The sequence below is a fragment of the Rhinatrema bivittatum genome, chromosome 8 (genome assembly GCF_901001135.1).
Source record: "Rhinatrema bivittatum chromosome 8, aRhiBiv1.1, whole genome shotgun sequence".
NCBI classification, from domain to species: domain Eukaryota; kingdom Metazoa; phylum Chordata; class Amphibia; order Gymnophiona; family Rhinatrematidae; genus Rhinatrema; species Rhinatrema bivittatum.
Genome location: NC_042622.1, coordinates 119,948,320 through 119,964,008, shown reverse-complemented (window position 1 = coordinate 119,964,008; position 15,689 = coordinate 119,948,320). Strand labels below are relative to the sequence as shown.

At 41.2% G+C, this 15,689-nt stretch overlaps 2 protein-coding genes across 2 annotated transcripts in view; both read left to right on the top strand.

Annotated features, from left to right (window-relative positions):
- The window catches only part of RBM18 (RNA binding motif protein 18), a 90,653-nt gene extending 88,244 nt beyond the window's left edge, over positions 1-2,409 (top strand). The window contains exon 7 of the transcript XR_003858423.1: positions 2,345-2,409. The gene's annotated coding sequence lies outside the window, so the exon portion shown is untranslated. The remainder of the gene's footprint in view (positions 1-2,344) is intronic.
- The window catches only part of LHX6 (LIM homeobox 6), a 198,160-nt gene continuing 183,243 nt past the window's right edge, over positions 773-15,689 (top strand). Inside the window, exons 1-4 of the mRNA XM_029614412.1 lie at positions 773-1,336; positions 2,345-2,416; positions 5,756-5,938; positions 7,471-7,592. Of these exons, the coding sequence (XP_029470272.1) occupies positions 1,259-1,336; positions 2,345-2,416; positions 5,756-5,938; positions 7,471-7,592 (455 nt within the window). The 5' untranslated portion in view covers positions 773-1,258. The remainder of the gene's footprint in view (positions 1,337-2,344; positions 2,417-5,755; positions 5,939-7,470; positions 7,593-15,689) is intronic.

The window sequence follows — 15,689 nt, the reverse complement described above, 5'->3', positions numbered from 1 at the left end:
AAACGTCCCAGCAGCGGTCCATGCCCACCTTTAATTCACACATGCACCAGGGAAAATAAGACCAGATTCCAGGAGAGCAGAAACAGGGCTAAATATTACTTTGCATTTTTTTTTTTTTTTTTTGCCAGGGAAATTTTCTCTCCTTTTTTTTTTTTAATGTGTGATTATATCTGACCCTCTCATTAGATATCCCGTTAGCAAGGTAATAACAGGTGAAGTAGAGAGGAGTCACAAACTGCAGCCATGAACAAGTTACAAATACGCGAGCCTTCCCGTGCAGGATTCTTTTCCGATTTCTATTGGTCTGTTTAGTTGACTCCTTCACATACTGGTGTGCATTTTGATGTGTGCAATGCATGTGCATGCATGCATAGAGGTAGATTAGATATTTGTGTGCAAATTTGTCTGAGCACGCCTAATCAAGAGTGTAATACAGAACAGCCAGTTTCCTTGCAGTGAACCTATATCCCAATAATGTGCTCCATACGTTGTTAAAAAAAAATCCGAACATAGGATATTTCTTCTACCTATTCACAAAGCTTAAACGTCGTCCGGTGCGATCAGGGGTCAAGAGTTAGATTCATTATAAGTAGATCCTACTGTGATTTAAATAAAAGTTCCGGTTTGGGCTCGGCGTGATTGCTAATTAAGTATGCACTTGCTTAAAGTGTTGTATATTTTGTGCAAGCCGGATGAAAGTCCAGCCTGTCCCTGTGCTATCTCCGAGCCTGGGCTAATTAGCGCTTTTGATCTCTTCAGATCCCGAAGTGTGGCACCCTTACATTAACCTTCTTCGGAGTTTGCTGGGCAACTTTCTGCTCGCTGGAAGCCCTCACGAGGTGGTGATCTGGGAGTTTACTATTCCTTGGAGTTTGTTAGGGGCTTTGCATTGCGGATCTGACTTCCCAGGCACTCGACTTTCCTTCATTCCACTTCCTGCCTTCCAACAAACTCCATCCTAACAGGAAAAGTGCAGGGAAGAATTGTACAAACTACTCCTAACAGTGACATCTCGAGAAACTCCAACCCGCCTTTGATCTCGCCTTCCAGTTCTGGCGCTAATTGTCTCCTTTTCCTTTCTCGAACGAAACTGTCCGGGATTGCACGTGAAGGACTCGTCTGGAGAGACTTGAAGCGATTTCTGTATCACGTATTTCATATTTGGAGGGTTGATCTGAGGCTGGAAAGGGTGGATTTGGGAGAAGGTAACACCACTTTTCAGCTAGCTTCCCCGGTTTGGGTTGCTTTCCTTTTTTTCATGTACTGGAAAAATGAGAACGTGGCCCCTCTCCCCGAGGGAAATAAACTCTTTTCTGAGAGCGACCCAACTGAAAAGGTAAGGAAGGCTGAATGTTGGAAAAAGTGGCTGTGGCTTATTATTGTCTAAAATGTGTATTCTCTTTTCAAACATGCTCTGGTCTCTTTTAAAGGTGAAAAGGCTAACTTAATGCTGCAATAAAATTACTTAGGAAATCTAATACATATTCTTGCTGCAAGATCCTTTTAGTGCATAGGACAACTGCTTTTCCTGAAGAATATCGCTCCGAAGATCTCTGGCAAAGTAACATTTAATGTATCCATGCTTTAGGACAATTTAAAAAGTACTAATCGCCCTTTCAAATTATGTCCGAAGCTAAACACGATTTTGCAGAATGTTTCAGGAATCTGTTTAAGTGTTATAAGGAGAAATAAGCAAAGCTGACGGATGCAGTTCTATATTGTTTCAAATAAATGAAGTCTTAATAACTAAAAATGTGCCGAGTTTTGTGGAAATACAACGCCATGAATCCAAAAATTGCTACCCTTTTTGAGGCTTAAATATCAGCTGCAGACGTTTTCCAAGACCTGGAACCAGAATGTGTTTTGGTGAATACTTAGATTTTCAATCCAACCACTTTAGGTTGCATTTTGTGCTCAGAAAAATTCGATTTTTAATTACTACCATTAAAAAATCAAATTTGCAATTCTTTGGGTGGCATGATGGATTTTCTGATTGACAGTTGAAATTGACACTCTGGATGCCTCTTATCTTGGCCATTTACGGCAATTTCTAATTGCAGGTAGTTTGTGTTTTTCAGTGCCTTGGATTGCATGGGAACTAAGCGATTACTTCAAGAGGCACGGGTTAAGTGCAGGAAAAAAAAAATTCAATCCAAATTCAAATTGCTTCGTTAAAAAGACACAGCTTTTGTTGCAAAGGGTTTAAATGCCCACTAGAAAGTTCTTATTTATTGTTTGGAGCTGGTTTATATAGGCTGCAGTAAAATCAACCATTTAAAGCAGAAGTTGAGGGAATTCAAGCCAACTTGGCATTTAGGCTGTGCTTTGCCATATTTTCTGAAAGGTGATGTCCCAAGATAACCAGATCGGCAAAGGAGCAGTGCTCTGTCTGGAAAACAAGCATCCCCATATGATGGTAAGATTTTATGATTTTTTAACCTTACTGTGACTCGGTTGACATGATAAATCTTCCTAATATGAATTCTCATTTGAAAAGCCCTGTTCTGCGCCCGTGGATCTAAAACTTAGGAAGAGGCACTTGCAAAGTACATTCAGACAGTGTGGCAAGTAAGCGTGAGAGGGAATGGTTGTGGTTTCATTTAATACAATGATCAAATGAAAGGGATAGGAGTTATCAATTTGCATTATGTTAATGTGAGCACGCTAGGGGAGTGTCAGTGCTTCGAAATAATTTTTTTTGCTGGGTGCCTAGGGGAACAGCCATAAAATTGTAACATTTCCGAGGCAATGAAGCTATATAGGTTTTCCTATCCCATCATAATAACGACCCCATTAAGGAAGAATGAGCGAACTGCTCCTTCCTTGCAGTGCGTTGGGGCAGAAGAGCGAGGCAATCCTACAGCAGAATGGGTTAGGGTAGAGCTGGTTTCTTTAGCTGAACTAGACAGGGTCCAGCTATATTGTGGTTGCTGGGTAGAGATGGGAACCGTTTTGTTTGGTGCTATTTGGCATGGGAGGGCTGTGCTGTGTAGCAAAGCAGTATGAAAGGCGTCCTGCAGGGTTGTGTTATGATGTGGAAGGGCATCCGAGGAATTGTGTTTTGTTCGTGTTAGTCGATTAGATTGAAAGAAGACCAGAGGCTCATCGAGTCCTACCCTTTTTCTGATGTTGTGAGGCTGGATGAAGGAAAGTCGTAGTTAGTTATGGAACTTGTACTAAAAGGGGCGCTGAAATGTGTTATAAAACTAGTTGTGGAATTTTAAGAAGTGCGCTGTTGAGGGCTTTATTTATCAGGCTTGCATTTGGAAGCGAGAGTTTGTTTCATATTGGATGATAGGCATTGCATATTCCTATACGGATGGATTAGAAGAGTTGCTGGGCTGAGGACAAAACAAATATATATATATCTGTGTTATGGAATGGAAAGGGAGACTTAGGTTGCTGTGTGGGTGCCCATGGGAGTTGTGCTGTTTCCTTAGATGCACAGGAAGAGAGATGCTGTGATCCCGAATCGGTAGGAAAGCGGTGTTTGTAGGCTGTCCATGAAAGGCCCACTCTGTTCCTGCAAAGGAACACAATAGTAAATGACGGCAGAGAAAGCCCCCTTGACCCATCCAGCCTGCCCGGCTGAGAGTGCTGAGGGACAATGACATTCGCCCGTTCTACTGTACTGGGTTCTGGGTACAGATGGGTGGGTAAAGCTGCGTTGTCTGTGGCGATAGGCAAAAGGACAAAGCTCTGCTGTGCTACAGAGACAATTACAAAGGAGCTTTGTGCTGTCATGCAGTAGTTGTAGCAGGACGGAAAAAGTTGTTAAGGGCTGGGGTGCTATTTGGACAGAGGAGTGGTGTTTGTGCTAAGGGGAAGGTTACAGAGCGTTATGTTTGCAGAGATAACTGAATGGACAGAGGAGTGGTGTTTTGTGCTAAGGTAAGGAGCCTTATGTTTGAAGGGATTACTGAATGGCAAGGTCTCAGCTACTTTACATATTGATAGCTGCCTGGGAAGAGTTTTGTTATGTTGTGGTGATAACACAACTGTTCTTCTTAAACAATTGTTATATCTTGCACAGCTGGCAGGAGTTGACAAGTCGGGTAGGAAGAGTTGTATTGCTTTTTAGGTAGGATGGCAGGAACAGTTTAATATTCTGTTGTGGTGTTTTGTTGAATCCGTGGGAAGAACGATCTTAGATTGCGTAAGTAGGAGGGATAGGTTATTTGCTGGATGTTTTTGTTGCATGATTTTGGTACTGGGTGAACATTTTTAAAGTTATTTTGCTGGAGTGATTGGAAATATTGTGCTGTTGTTGTTGTTGGTTTATTTTTTTTGGGGGGGAGGGATGGATTTGTAGAAGAACTGGACGGCAAGAGCTGAATGAGAAGAGTTGTGTAGTGCTGCAGGCCCATTTAGTACACTAAACCCTTCCCAGGTACTACATGGGCTCATTCTGTCATATCCCGACTTACTTTTTAAAGGACTGAATCTACCCTTACACTCTGCTGTATATATTAGGGGTGAAATGGACGCACATTTCTGTACTCTAATAAATCTATAATATCTACTGTGCAGTGTTTTTTTTTTATATATCCATCGCCACACAGGCAAATGCATTTGTGTAAAATTTGTTTAAGGAACAGGGGTAAAAACTACTCATCACTCCCACTGGACCTGTGCTGGGTCCCAGTCAGGGGACCATTCTAGTTGTCAGGTCTATTATTTTCTATTTGGATGTCTTGGTATCAGATCCTTCTGTCCGGGTCTAGCGAAGGCTCAGACTGACGAGCGATGCGGGACCTCTCTTGAGATCCCGTGGATTCCTAATTTGAGGTCTAGGATGGATTTCCAAGCTTGCTTCCTCAAGCGACTTATTCTGCCGGAAGGTACTGAAGTGACAGGATGAGGACAGATTTCACTTCACCATAAGATGAAAGTTTATTTCCTTATCAGGGTTGCCAGATTTTGCAAGCTACTGGGAGGGAGTGGGACCTTTCAGGAAGTGGTAGACACAATGTTTCCTGTCACCCTTATAACACCCCCCCCCCCCCATCCGCCCTCTACCATCTTACACACACACACACAGACACACACAGACACACGTACACACACACACACACACACTCCTAATGAGATGCATGGAACTGCGTGCATAATTGTGAGAGACAGAAAGAATGGGGAACATGGTTTACTTTTTAACCTAAAACAGGACTGTCCTTCCTAAGAGGTATCGGGCAACCCAAAGCTTAAGAACATGGATTTATTTAAAAAGGTAAGAAAAGATCAGTGATTCACTGACCAAGTGTCCTGTACAGCTGCAAAGAAGAGGGATATGGAAAGAAACAGGTTGAAAGATGCTTGCCTAAAAGGCTCTAAAAGTATCTAACACCCAGCACTGATTGGTATCATCAGCCTAGAAGAAATGGGAGAAGGAGCTGGTGTGAAAGAAGAAAGGGCGTGGCACTCGTGACAATTGACTTTCTGCCTAATTGTAACAATTTTCTCCCATCCGGTAATGCGAAAATGGTAAAATCTCAGGATAGATGCGACTAAAGAAGGCGACCAGCAGAGCCCACCGACTCGGCAGTGGTGTTTTCAGTAAATGCAAATGAAAGGCAAGGCCAGTTTTGGTGGCTGGGCACTCTTCCCGGAGGGCATTAATGGGCAGCCGGGCATTAGTGGGTGACCTCCGCGTGCCCGGGTCCCGGGTCGCTCTGTGCTTTAGAAATCACTGTGCAATGATGTCGTTGTGCCAGACCTCTCTGCTCTTTTCCTAACCCATTCGGTTGTGTTTCCACAGTCCCAGTCAGAGGGGGAAACTCTACCGAGTAATGTGGAGAAAGAAGAAGGGCGAGCTTCTCCCACTCCTCCTTCCAGCCCTTCCGTCTGCTCCCCTCCTTCCTCTTCCTCATCCATCCCTTCAGCTGGGAAAAACATCTGTTCCAGCTGCGGGCTGGAAATCCTGGACAGATACCTTTTGAAGGTAGAGTATGTGCAGAGAATGCGAGCTAGATAGAGCCCCCGGCGATGGGGCTTTCCTGGGGTTTAGGAGCCTGGTGGAGGGCATTGCAAGTCTGTCATCCTGTGCCAGGAGCAGTGGCCCACATTATTCCCACCCAGCAGCAGAGTGTTTACTTCCCATTAACTAAGCCATTAACTCATTAACCCACTGCCACTCCTGAGCCAGCCATGGGCTATTTCTATTACCTGATAAAACGGACGTGCTTTTCTTTTCATGACACCCATGCGAGGACAGGAAACTGAATTGGCGTAACAGCAGCCGATAAACTAGTACTATATAACAATAGGTAGACTACAAGACCGTGTCTGGTCTAACCTTGCACACATCTAACCATCTAAGTGCAGGGCAAAAAACAAAAACAAAAAACAAAACACCATCCACAGCACAATCACACAGAAAGAAATGGATGGAGGGTGAGAGATTCCCTCTTCAGAATAAAAATAGGTGGTTCAACACCTCCATTTTTTGCTTCCATTCCCAAAGGCCTTCCTGAAAGGAGGTTTTAGGGAGAACACATTACGATTTTACAGAAATGTATTTCCGTTTTAGAGTTAAAAAACAGAAGTTGCATTTATGAAAATGCTATTAATATTACTACTGCTACTACTATTATTATTTGTACAGAGCTTTTAGTACTTATTTTATGATTAGTTTGCTAATTTTTATTTTTCCGTATAAAATTAAACAAGGAAACGATCTAAGCTCTTTTTAAGCGTTTCCTGTCTAATATATAAAATATACAAATCTCCTTTAGCGCATTTGCTCAAGTTGTTCACTAACAATTCTTCACAAAGCATTTTTTTTTCTGTCTGTACCCACATAAAATTATTCAAAACTAATAAGCAATCCCAAACATTCACTTTAAAAAAATGTGATTCTAAAAGATCAATTTAATTTGATAAACGCATTTCTCCAGCTTGCCGCAGCCAAAAGATTGATCTAATAGTTACCTTTTTTTGGCAATTTCTACTGTATAAATCATTAATTTCTGACTAGCTAATTGGACTCTGGTCCTTCTGAATGAAAGAGAGAAAAGCATAAAGAAGCAACTATAGAATGAAACAATTTTAGAAACCGTGCGCAGTTTCAAATGAATTGTCGGTAATCCTTTCCAATATTTAATTTCTATGTTTTCAGACAGCTTCCTCAACTAAAAAAAAAGTAACAATTTGTTTTCCTGTACTTTATTCTTTACATTGCATTCTCTGTTAATAAGTTGTATGCATATTTAATACAATACAGAGTTAAGGAAATGTTTCATTTCTAATAGACTAAATATTGCAAGATGAAGTTGGTTTACATAACCTAGATCTATACTTATATTTTAGATATTTAATATATTGGTTATTGGCTTTGGGCATTAAAGAAATCCCCGAAAAAATCCCGCATTCGATTTCCGATTCGGGGCTTGAGATAATGTATATAAATAGTTGTTAGGATGCTGTAGTAGTAGTGTTATATATGTACTTTGCTGTTTTGTTTTACTTTTCCAGGTGAATAATTTGATCTGGCACGTGAGGTGCTTGGAGTGTTCTGTCTGCAGAACGTCTTTGCGGCAACATAACAGCTGCTACATCAAGAATAAGGAGATCTTTTGCAAAATGGACTACTTTAGGTAAGACGCCCAGATTTTCAAAGAAATGAAATAATAATGAGCTGCAATTCTTGCCAGACTAATGCTAGGCTGCGGCCAGACCTGATTGTACGGGACGGTGAGGCGTCTGGAGGACAGCGCCGGGCAATAGTTTTGTGTTGTTTAAAAATTAAGAAAAAACAAATCATAAGCGTTCTGATAAAATGAACTTGTCGTGAGCATGCAGAGGACATAGCGAGTGTTGTGATTTCTTCTCTCCAATGCAGATTGCAGAATGCAGTGGCGTTTGGTACTGTGGTAGCATAAAATGTGCGTTCTGTCATGGCAGATTCCGTGATTTGTTTGTATTCTTGCTACCCCTTAAAGGGGAGGAGGATAGATCCGATGAGGAATGGACTCTCTGAAACTCGAGGCTTTGACACCCAGCGGTTCTCCTGTCCCGAGTTTCTGCTTGCGGACAGTCTGACTTGTTCAGATCCCGATGGAGCCTGCATGAGGCTGGGGTTGTTTTGTTTTGTTTTCTTCCTGCTGTTTTGATTGGTGAAGCTGCCACCATGCCAACTACTCTTAAAATGACTTCGCTGCCATCTGAAAGTGTTTACCGTCTGCTCTGTGGTCGCTCTGTTTCCTAAAGGTCCATTTTGGGCGGCTTTTGCGGGTGCTGTTGCGCCCCTATTCCCCCCCGAAATACCGCCCTGCGTGATTTACCGTAATGATCTTCTAGTGGGTGGAGAAGGGTCACATGCTGACTTTGCCAAAGAAAAAGCAAATAATCGTGTTGCATTTGTCTGAGTATAGATTTAGGTGGGTGTAGACAGTTGTGCACTTGCACGTATGCCTGACTGACCCTTCTTTAATAGGTAGGTGATGTCCTAAGTAGCCTGGCGGTAAATCAGCAGCCTCTGAAAACAAGCTGCTTCCTCAGCCTTAGTATCCATCCTCTTCTATTGCATTTACCCTCTCCCTGAAACCCGTTTGTTTGCTTTTTTGTACGGGCGATGGATGCCTTCCATACTACGGGTTTTAGAAAGAATGTTTGATAGGAAAGGGGAAAGGATATTAACATAAAGTAGGTAATACAGCGAGGTTTGTGGACATAAGCACAAAGATAAAGAATGACCGCCACAAACAAATGTGTATCAATAAGTACCAAATGGGAGGTGAGAGTATCGGCCATTACGCTATCTGTTCTTTCTACATTAAGGGCTCGATCCAAAGCAGGACAGAAGGTGTGAAAAGCCTGCAAGACTCTTTGCTTGCATAATTTTGAAACACCTTTTGTCCAGGGATATGATTTCCTGTAAATTCTTGAAGGAGAGAAATCTCCATCAAAATAAGTAAACGTTATGAGAACCCCCACCCAAAAAAAAAAAAAGTGTGCCAACGGCACTGTGGTCATCATTCTTTGCTTTGGTATTTAATGGCATTTTTGCTCCAGTTTTCTCCACTCCTTGAATGTATTCTCATTAAAAAAAAAAAATAGGTGTGCAGTCCAGTTGTATGAAATATGGGTGCACGTGTAAGCATTCATGTAACCACAACATGACTATATAAAAATTAATTTATTCAAGCACGTCTTCTGCTGGCAGAAAAGTACATATATAAAATAGAACTAAGGTCAACAGTGTGTACTTTTCCGCTAGTAAAAGACGTGTTTGTATAAATTAATATTTGTACCAATGTATTTTCCTTATCTGCATGTTTACTGGTGCCATTTAAATATCTGTATTTATTCAATCCAAGCAGAGGGAAATAAAGGAGCTGTTGGCTGAATGCACAAGGATTGGGAGGATACAGGGGTGCAATTCCCAGGCAGTGGAATCAACTTCCAAAAATCACTGGGCTACTGCAGGAGGCGATGTGCTTTAGGGTACACTGAAGACCTGAAGAGGAGAGAAGGGGGGTACTGTCAAAATCAGATTTAGTTCTGGTTAGCTAGGTGGGAGACTGGTTTTATTCAAAGTTATCTATCAAGTGTAGAATTGGTTCTGGTTAGACACTTGGGAGTCTGCTTTATTAGCGGGTGGCAGTGACTGGGAGAGGAGGTTTGTGAGAATGTGTTTGTATACTGGGTTCAGTGATAATCTCATATTTAATGTCTACATTATGTGCTGTGGAACTTATATGACAAGTTATGTTAAATGCTTATTGTGGATTTTTTATTTGATATTGTTTGCTTTTATCCATTTTGTAAACCTTTTTGGGATTTATAAAAACAGTAAATTGAAATACAGGAATGAAATGTTGTAGTAAGATGGCAGATGAGATGTTGTGGAAGAGTAGTAACAATGACATTGTAAGCCAGTACTACCCCTGTCCTTTTGCTAGAGGATAGGAAAAAAATATTTCTCCTGATTTTCCAGAGGTATCGTGGGTCCTGATTATGCTTGGCGCTTTCTGTCTAATTATCTTTTTTTGTGTTTATGTTTATTGCCCATGCTTTTCCCTTGCTTGCCCCATTTCCTCAGCAGCCCCCTCGTTAGTCCAGTAGATCCTGCTACAACCATTTCATCTGAACTGTGCTCAGAACAAGCCTTGTGGCAGTAGCGTTGAGATAATGGACAAGCAGTGTAAGCGTAAGAACAGGGGGCAAGAAGGGTACATATGCAAATATGAGACAATAAAAGCAACTTATACGGTACAAGCAGTGATAGTAACAAATGCAGTTGATTAAATGGAAAAGAATGAAAATGTTGGGCTGTGATGTAAGTGCGTACTTTGCCTTTGAACAGTATGGGAGTGTAGCCGAGTGGTGAGAGCAGTGGGGCTGTAAATAAGGGAAGCCAGGGTTCAGGTCCTGCTGACACTCCTTGTGACCTTGGGCATGTCACTTAACTCTTCTTTTCTATGGATACAATTTACTAAGCATTTTTCCCCTAGACACAGAATGAGAGAAAAGCCTTAGTAAATCAGAATTGGAGCCTTAGGAAGCCCTCTGGGGATAGGAAAATCCCTATACCACCTGAATGTGATCTGCTTTGCAGTGTCATGAAAGGCATAACACAAACTAAACTGAAATACAATTGAAAAACTAAAATAATAGACTGTTTAAAGGTGTAAATGTTAGCTTTTGTCACCTTTTAGAAACTGGACTCCCATGGGGCTTTACTGATGGCAGTTCTTTCTTCCTCACTCCAACTTATTTTATAGAGGTGCCAGATAATCTTATTCTGGAATTCACTGTCTAATTTAAAGCAAAAAAAAAAAAAAAGACGCAGAAACTGGTGGTATCTTATGGCCTAACAGATTTATTGAGGCATATGTTTTCAGAAAAATGGACTCTTGTTCTCCAGTGCTTAAGGCCTCACTTACAGGCCGATTGGACGCGTGTTTTCGACGCACTAGCTTTACCCCTTATTCAGTAATAGCGCGTCAAAAACGCGCGTCCAACCCCTCCGAACCTAATAGCGCCCACAACATGCAAATGCATGTTGATGGCCCTATTAGTTATTCCCGCGCGATACAGAAAGTAAAATGTGCAGCCAAGCCGCATATTTTACTTTAAGAAATTAGCGCCTACCCAAAGGTAGGCGTTAATTTCTGCCGGCGCCAGGGAAGTGCACAGAAAAGCAGTAAAAACTGCTTTTCTGTGCACCCTCCGACTTAATATCATGGCAATATTAAGTTGGAGGCTTCAAAAGTTAAAAAAAGTAAAATTAAAAAAAATATATTTTAAATGGGCCTGCGACTCGCGGGTTGAAAACCGGACACTCAATTTTGCTGGCGTCCGGTTTCTGAACCTGTGGCTGTTAGCGGGCTCGAGAACTGACGCCGACAAAATTGAGCGGTGGCTGTCAAACCCACTGACAGCCGCCGCTCCTGTCCGAAAAGAGGCGCTAGGGACGCGCTAGTGTCCCTAGTGCCTCTTTTTGCCGAGGACCCTATTTTAAATAAATTCATTTACTGTATCTCGCGCACAGGAGAGTGTCCTGTGACTTTTAATGTATCGACCCGTAAATCTATTAGTCTATAAGGGGACAACAGCCTCTATGTCATTTTTGCTTTTACAGACTTGCACGGCTATCCCTCTCGTGCTAGTTTGTAGTAGCAAAATAGTTAGTCACATTCTCTTCCTGCGTTCATCTTGTCTTATAGAGGAACCTGGAGCTCGGAATCTACTCTTGACTGTAATAATTCTTCCCATTATTATAGAGGTGCTGGATAGACTTGCTGTGCAACTCCTTGTCTAGCGTTGACAGTGCTAGCAATTCTCATCCTTGCCGCCACCTTTAAAAGATGCTTTACCAAATCATTCTACAAATCTGTTCCTTGCACTATAACCATTGAAGCACTACATGAAACTGCATTTTAGCAATTCTCATCCACACACACTTAAACGCAGAGATGTTAAACCTCCTGTCATGTGCCTGCTGATTTAATCGCAGATCCCAGTGGAATTATTTGTTATTCAGAATATTTCACCTTCAAAACTGAATTCAGGCATTCATTCGCAGTGCAGAACCACTTAAATCCTTGAAAATTATCCTAAATCTGCCTAGGTAGTGAGTCTGACTAAATCTTTGTTAATTCCCAGACTAAAATATAGGCTTGTACTCTTAAAGACAAGTTGAGGTATTGTATGTTTTCCCAAAATACATCTTTTTTTATTTCATTCTTTCATGATAAAGATAAATTGTTTCCTACTGCAAACCTGTTGAAACATTTGCTTCCTCCATCGTTTTACTGATGGAAGAGAACATGCAGAGATTTTAAAACCTAAAGGAACAAACGCCATTAAACATGAAAATAGATGTGCGTTGCTCCTTAACTTTGGATAAGATAGGAACTGAGGATTATTGTAAATTTATGTGAGTTGGGGGTAAGGAGAGGGAGGGGCAATGTTTTCCTTCTTTTCCTGTGAGCTTCTGGATCATTTGGACTCTGCACCAGGGTGGGGATATGGTGCCACCTGCCTTCATTTGCAGCTTTTTAAGGATTTCCCCATATTTATCCCCCTCCACCTCCTCCTAGACCAGGCCTTCCCAAACCTGTCTGCAGCCAATCAGGTTTTCGGGACACCCACAATGATTTTGCTTGAGATAAACCTGCATACAATTGAGACCTTAGTCAATGCAAATTTATCTCATGCATATTCATTGTGGACATCCTGAAAAGAGGACTGGCAGTGGGATCTCCAGGACAGGTTTGGGAAGGCTTGTTTTAGACCAAACCATTGCAGTTTCAATGCATAACCAGGGACCACAGACCATGGTTCCCTCTAGGGAACTGCTACATGTGAACCCAGAGCATGGCTATTAGGTATCACTGTTTAGCTGTAAGTGCTACCTCTGCAGCATCCCCAATCCTGTCAAGCCCAAGTAACATATTTAGGGCTTGGGAAACAAGCCCAGGTCTCTACATGTGCTAGCCATTATGCCAGCCCAGAAACTGAGGACTATGATGGCAAGCAGGATGGTGCTGTGAATAGAAAACCTCTATTCATAGCACCAAAACTTCTATTCACAGCACCAAAACCTCCTTTAAGCAATCAAATGAAATGAAAGGATTGTGTTTTACACCTTCTGAATACATTATTTAATTTTTTTTTTTACATTTCAGAGCTTTCCATTTTTTAAATATTATTTAATGCCATCTCTTTGCATCTCCCATACATTCTTATGACCATGATGCTTTGGTGTGGATTGGATCACCTCCCCTTCAGCTATGGGAAAACAAATTCCAGTGGTAGTAGGAAAGTAGCTTTTATAATAAAAGAATGCTTACATCTGCATGTTGAAGTTACAGCTATTTCCAGCCACTAGATTCATTTCCAGGGTCGCTTCCGTAGCAGTCTGTGGGCCCCCACCAAAACACCACCAAAATGACTATGAACCCTGGAGGATTTGATAGGCTCAAAGAATGGAGAAATGGTCTAGTGGCCGTGAAACAGAGAAGCCTGGATTCAAATCCCATTTCTACCAACGATGCTCCTCGTGACTTTCCATATGTCCCTTTGCCCTCGGTTGTTCTAAGTGCCGAAAGACTGCAAGCCCTCTCTGGGACAGGGAATACCTTACTGTACCTGAATTGTAACTTGCCTTGAGCACAAGTTTGGAAAGCTGAGCAATTAAACCCATATCCAAGGATTTGATGCAATTCATGGGATGTGTCCATTTCAAGATGTTCCTGTGCTAGCTTTTCAGAACATTAGGTCTATTTCAAATATTAGGATACCAGGGTATAGATTTCTACAGGGTCATTTTCAAACAACCCGTCTAGGCGTTAAGTCTGCAGGTAGAAACTGCAAATTTTGCAATAGGGCTACTAACGCCCTAGCAGGGTGTGTGGAGCCTGGGTTGATTCAGCAGGAGTGGGGACCCTCCCTCCTCCCCCAAGGCAGTGCGGTACCTCCAGGTCTGATGCTATCTCAGCCAGGCAGGCTGCTTCAACAGCTGAATCAGCAATACTCCAGAGGAAGTGATGTCAAACATTGGAGGCAGTCTCTCCTCCCCCGCCCCCCCCCCCCCTTCCAAATCCAGGATGGCCCTGCTATTCAGAGGGCAGATTTTTATGCTGGAAAAAAACTCCCATAGGTTTGAAAATCCAGTCTGTGTATATTGTTTTCCAATCCTGTCTTAACAAGCCCTTGGGAAAGGCTTCCCTCAATCCAACTAAAAATCTGCATACTAGGGAACCCCTGGGATATTTTTAGCTGGATAGAGGAGGGCAGTTTTCAATTTACCTAGGTAAATTGCTTTGAAAATTCTTCTCATAGTTACAGTATATTGCTCTTGAAGACAAATTGGACACATTATGGTTTGTGAGACCTTTTATAGGAACAATGAAAGAATAATCTGTAATAATTGTATATTTCTGTGTTTCTTTGATGTAGCACATGAGCTTTCAAGGCCACAGAGGTCAATGTATAACCCGAATCACATCTGCAGAAGGGACCTGTGTAATTTTGAAAGCTCATGACCCAACCATAGATTATTCTTTGCCTGGGACAATAAAAGGTCTCACAACCTACAAGGATGAGAAAGAGTGACAGATATTTTTGTCCAACTTGATTTATTTCTTTTCTACTTTTGCTGTGATTATAGCTAGTCCAACTTGTTATGGGAAAAGAAGACGTATAGAGTGAAAATATTACTTTATGTCAAATGAGAAATCATGATCGAGAGGGACAAAATGTTACCTGTGAAATGCAGTTTGCAAACACGTTTTAGGAACATTCCAGCCGTGCCCAGTCTAGAGGCCAATGTACTAAACTGTGGAGTTTCCCAGGGAAATAATGTCATACATTAGCAGATCATTTACATAATATTAAAATTGCTTTGCTGCCCAAAATTTTGCAATAAAGTTTGCTCAAAATTGCTGATTTTATTACAGACTCAACTACACCTCTCTGAGGTGCAGTTAGGTTTCACAAAATTTTTGCAAAAGCTTTCACGTGTAAATTGGCTACTGTTGAATCACTAATGAACCAATTGCATAGTTTTTTAGTTCATTAGCAATTTAGCATAAGTTATGCAAACAATTTCGCAAACACTAAATTTCACGCAAAAGAACAGCAAATAGCATATATAAGATTTTACAAACGTGATTACATACACTATTTAAATGTTTAAGGTCAGATTATAAAAAGCATTTACACACACACATATAGGTGACTTTTCAAAGGAGTTGCGTACGTAAATGTAACATAATATTGTAGCAATTTTCAAAAGCCATTTACATGTGTAAACGTTATGAAAATTATCACCATATAACTGGGTTTTGCTCATTTAAATGCACTTTACCCATGTAAGTGGTACTTTGAAAATTGCTACAATATAGGCTATTGAATTATCCATAAGAGATTCATGTGTAAGTGTATTTTACGTGCATAAATTGCTTTTTAAAATTGCTATGATAGCATATTACATTTACATGTGTAATTCCTTTTAAAATTACCTCTTATGTGTGCATAACCACGGCTTGCTGCATCAGTCCTCAAGCAGCTTATCACTTAATGTCTGTTGGGTTAGGCATGACTCTTTCTTGATGACAAGTACACCAACTTTTCTCAACTCTTAATTGAAACTTGAATGTCACAAAATATTTGTAAAAGTAGCAATTAAGTCAACAGACAAGAGACAATATTTAAGGATTTGGCAAAATTAGGGCAAAAATGGC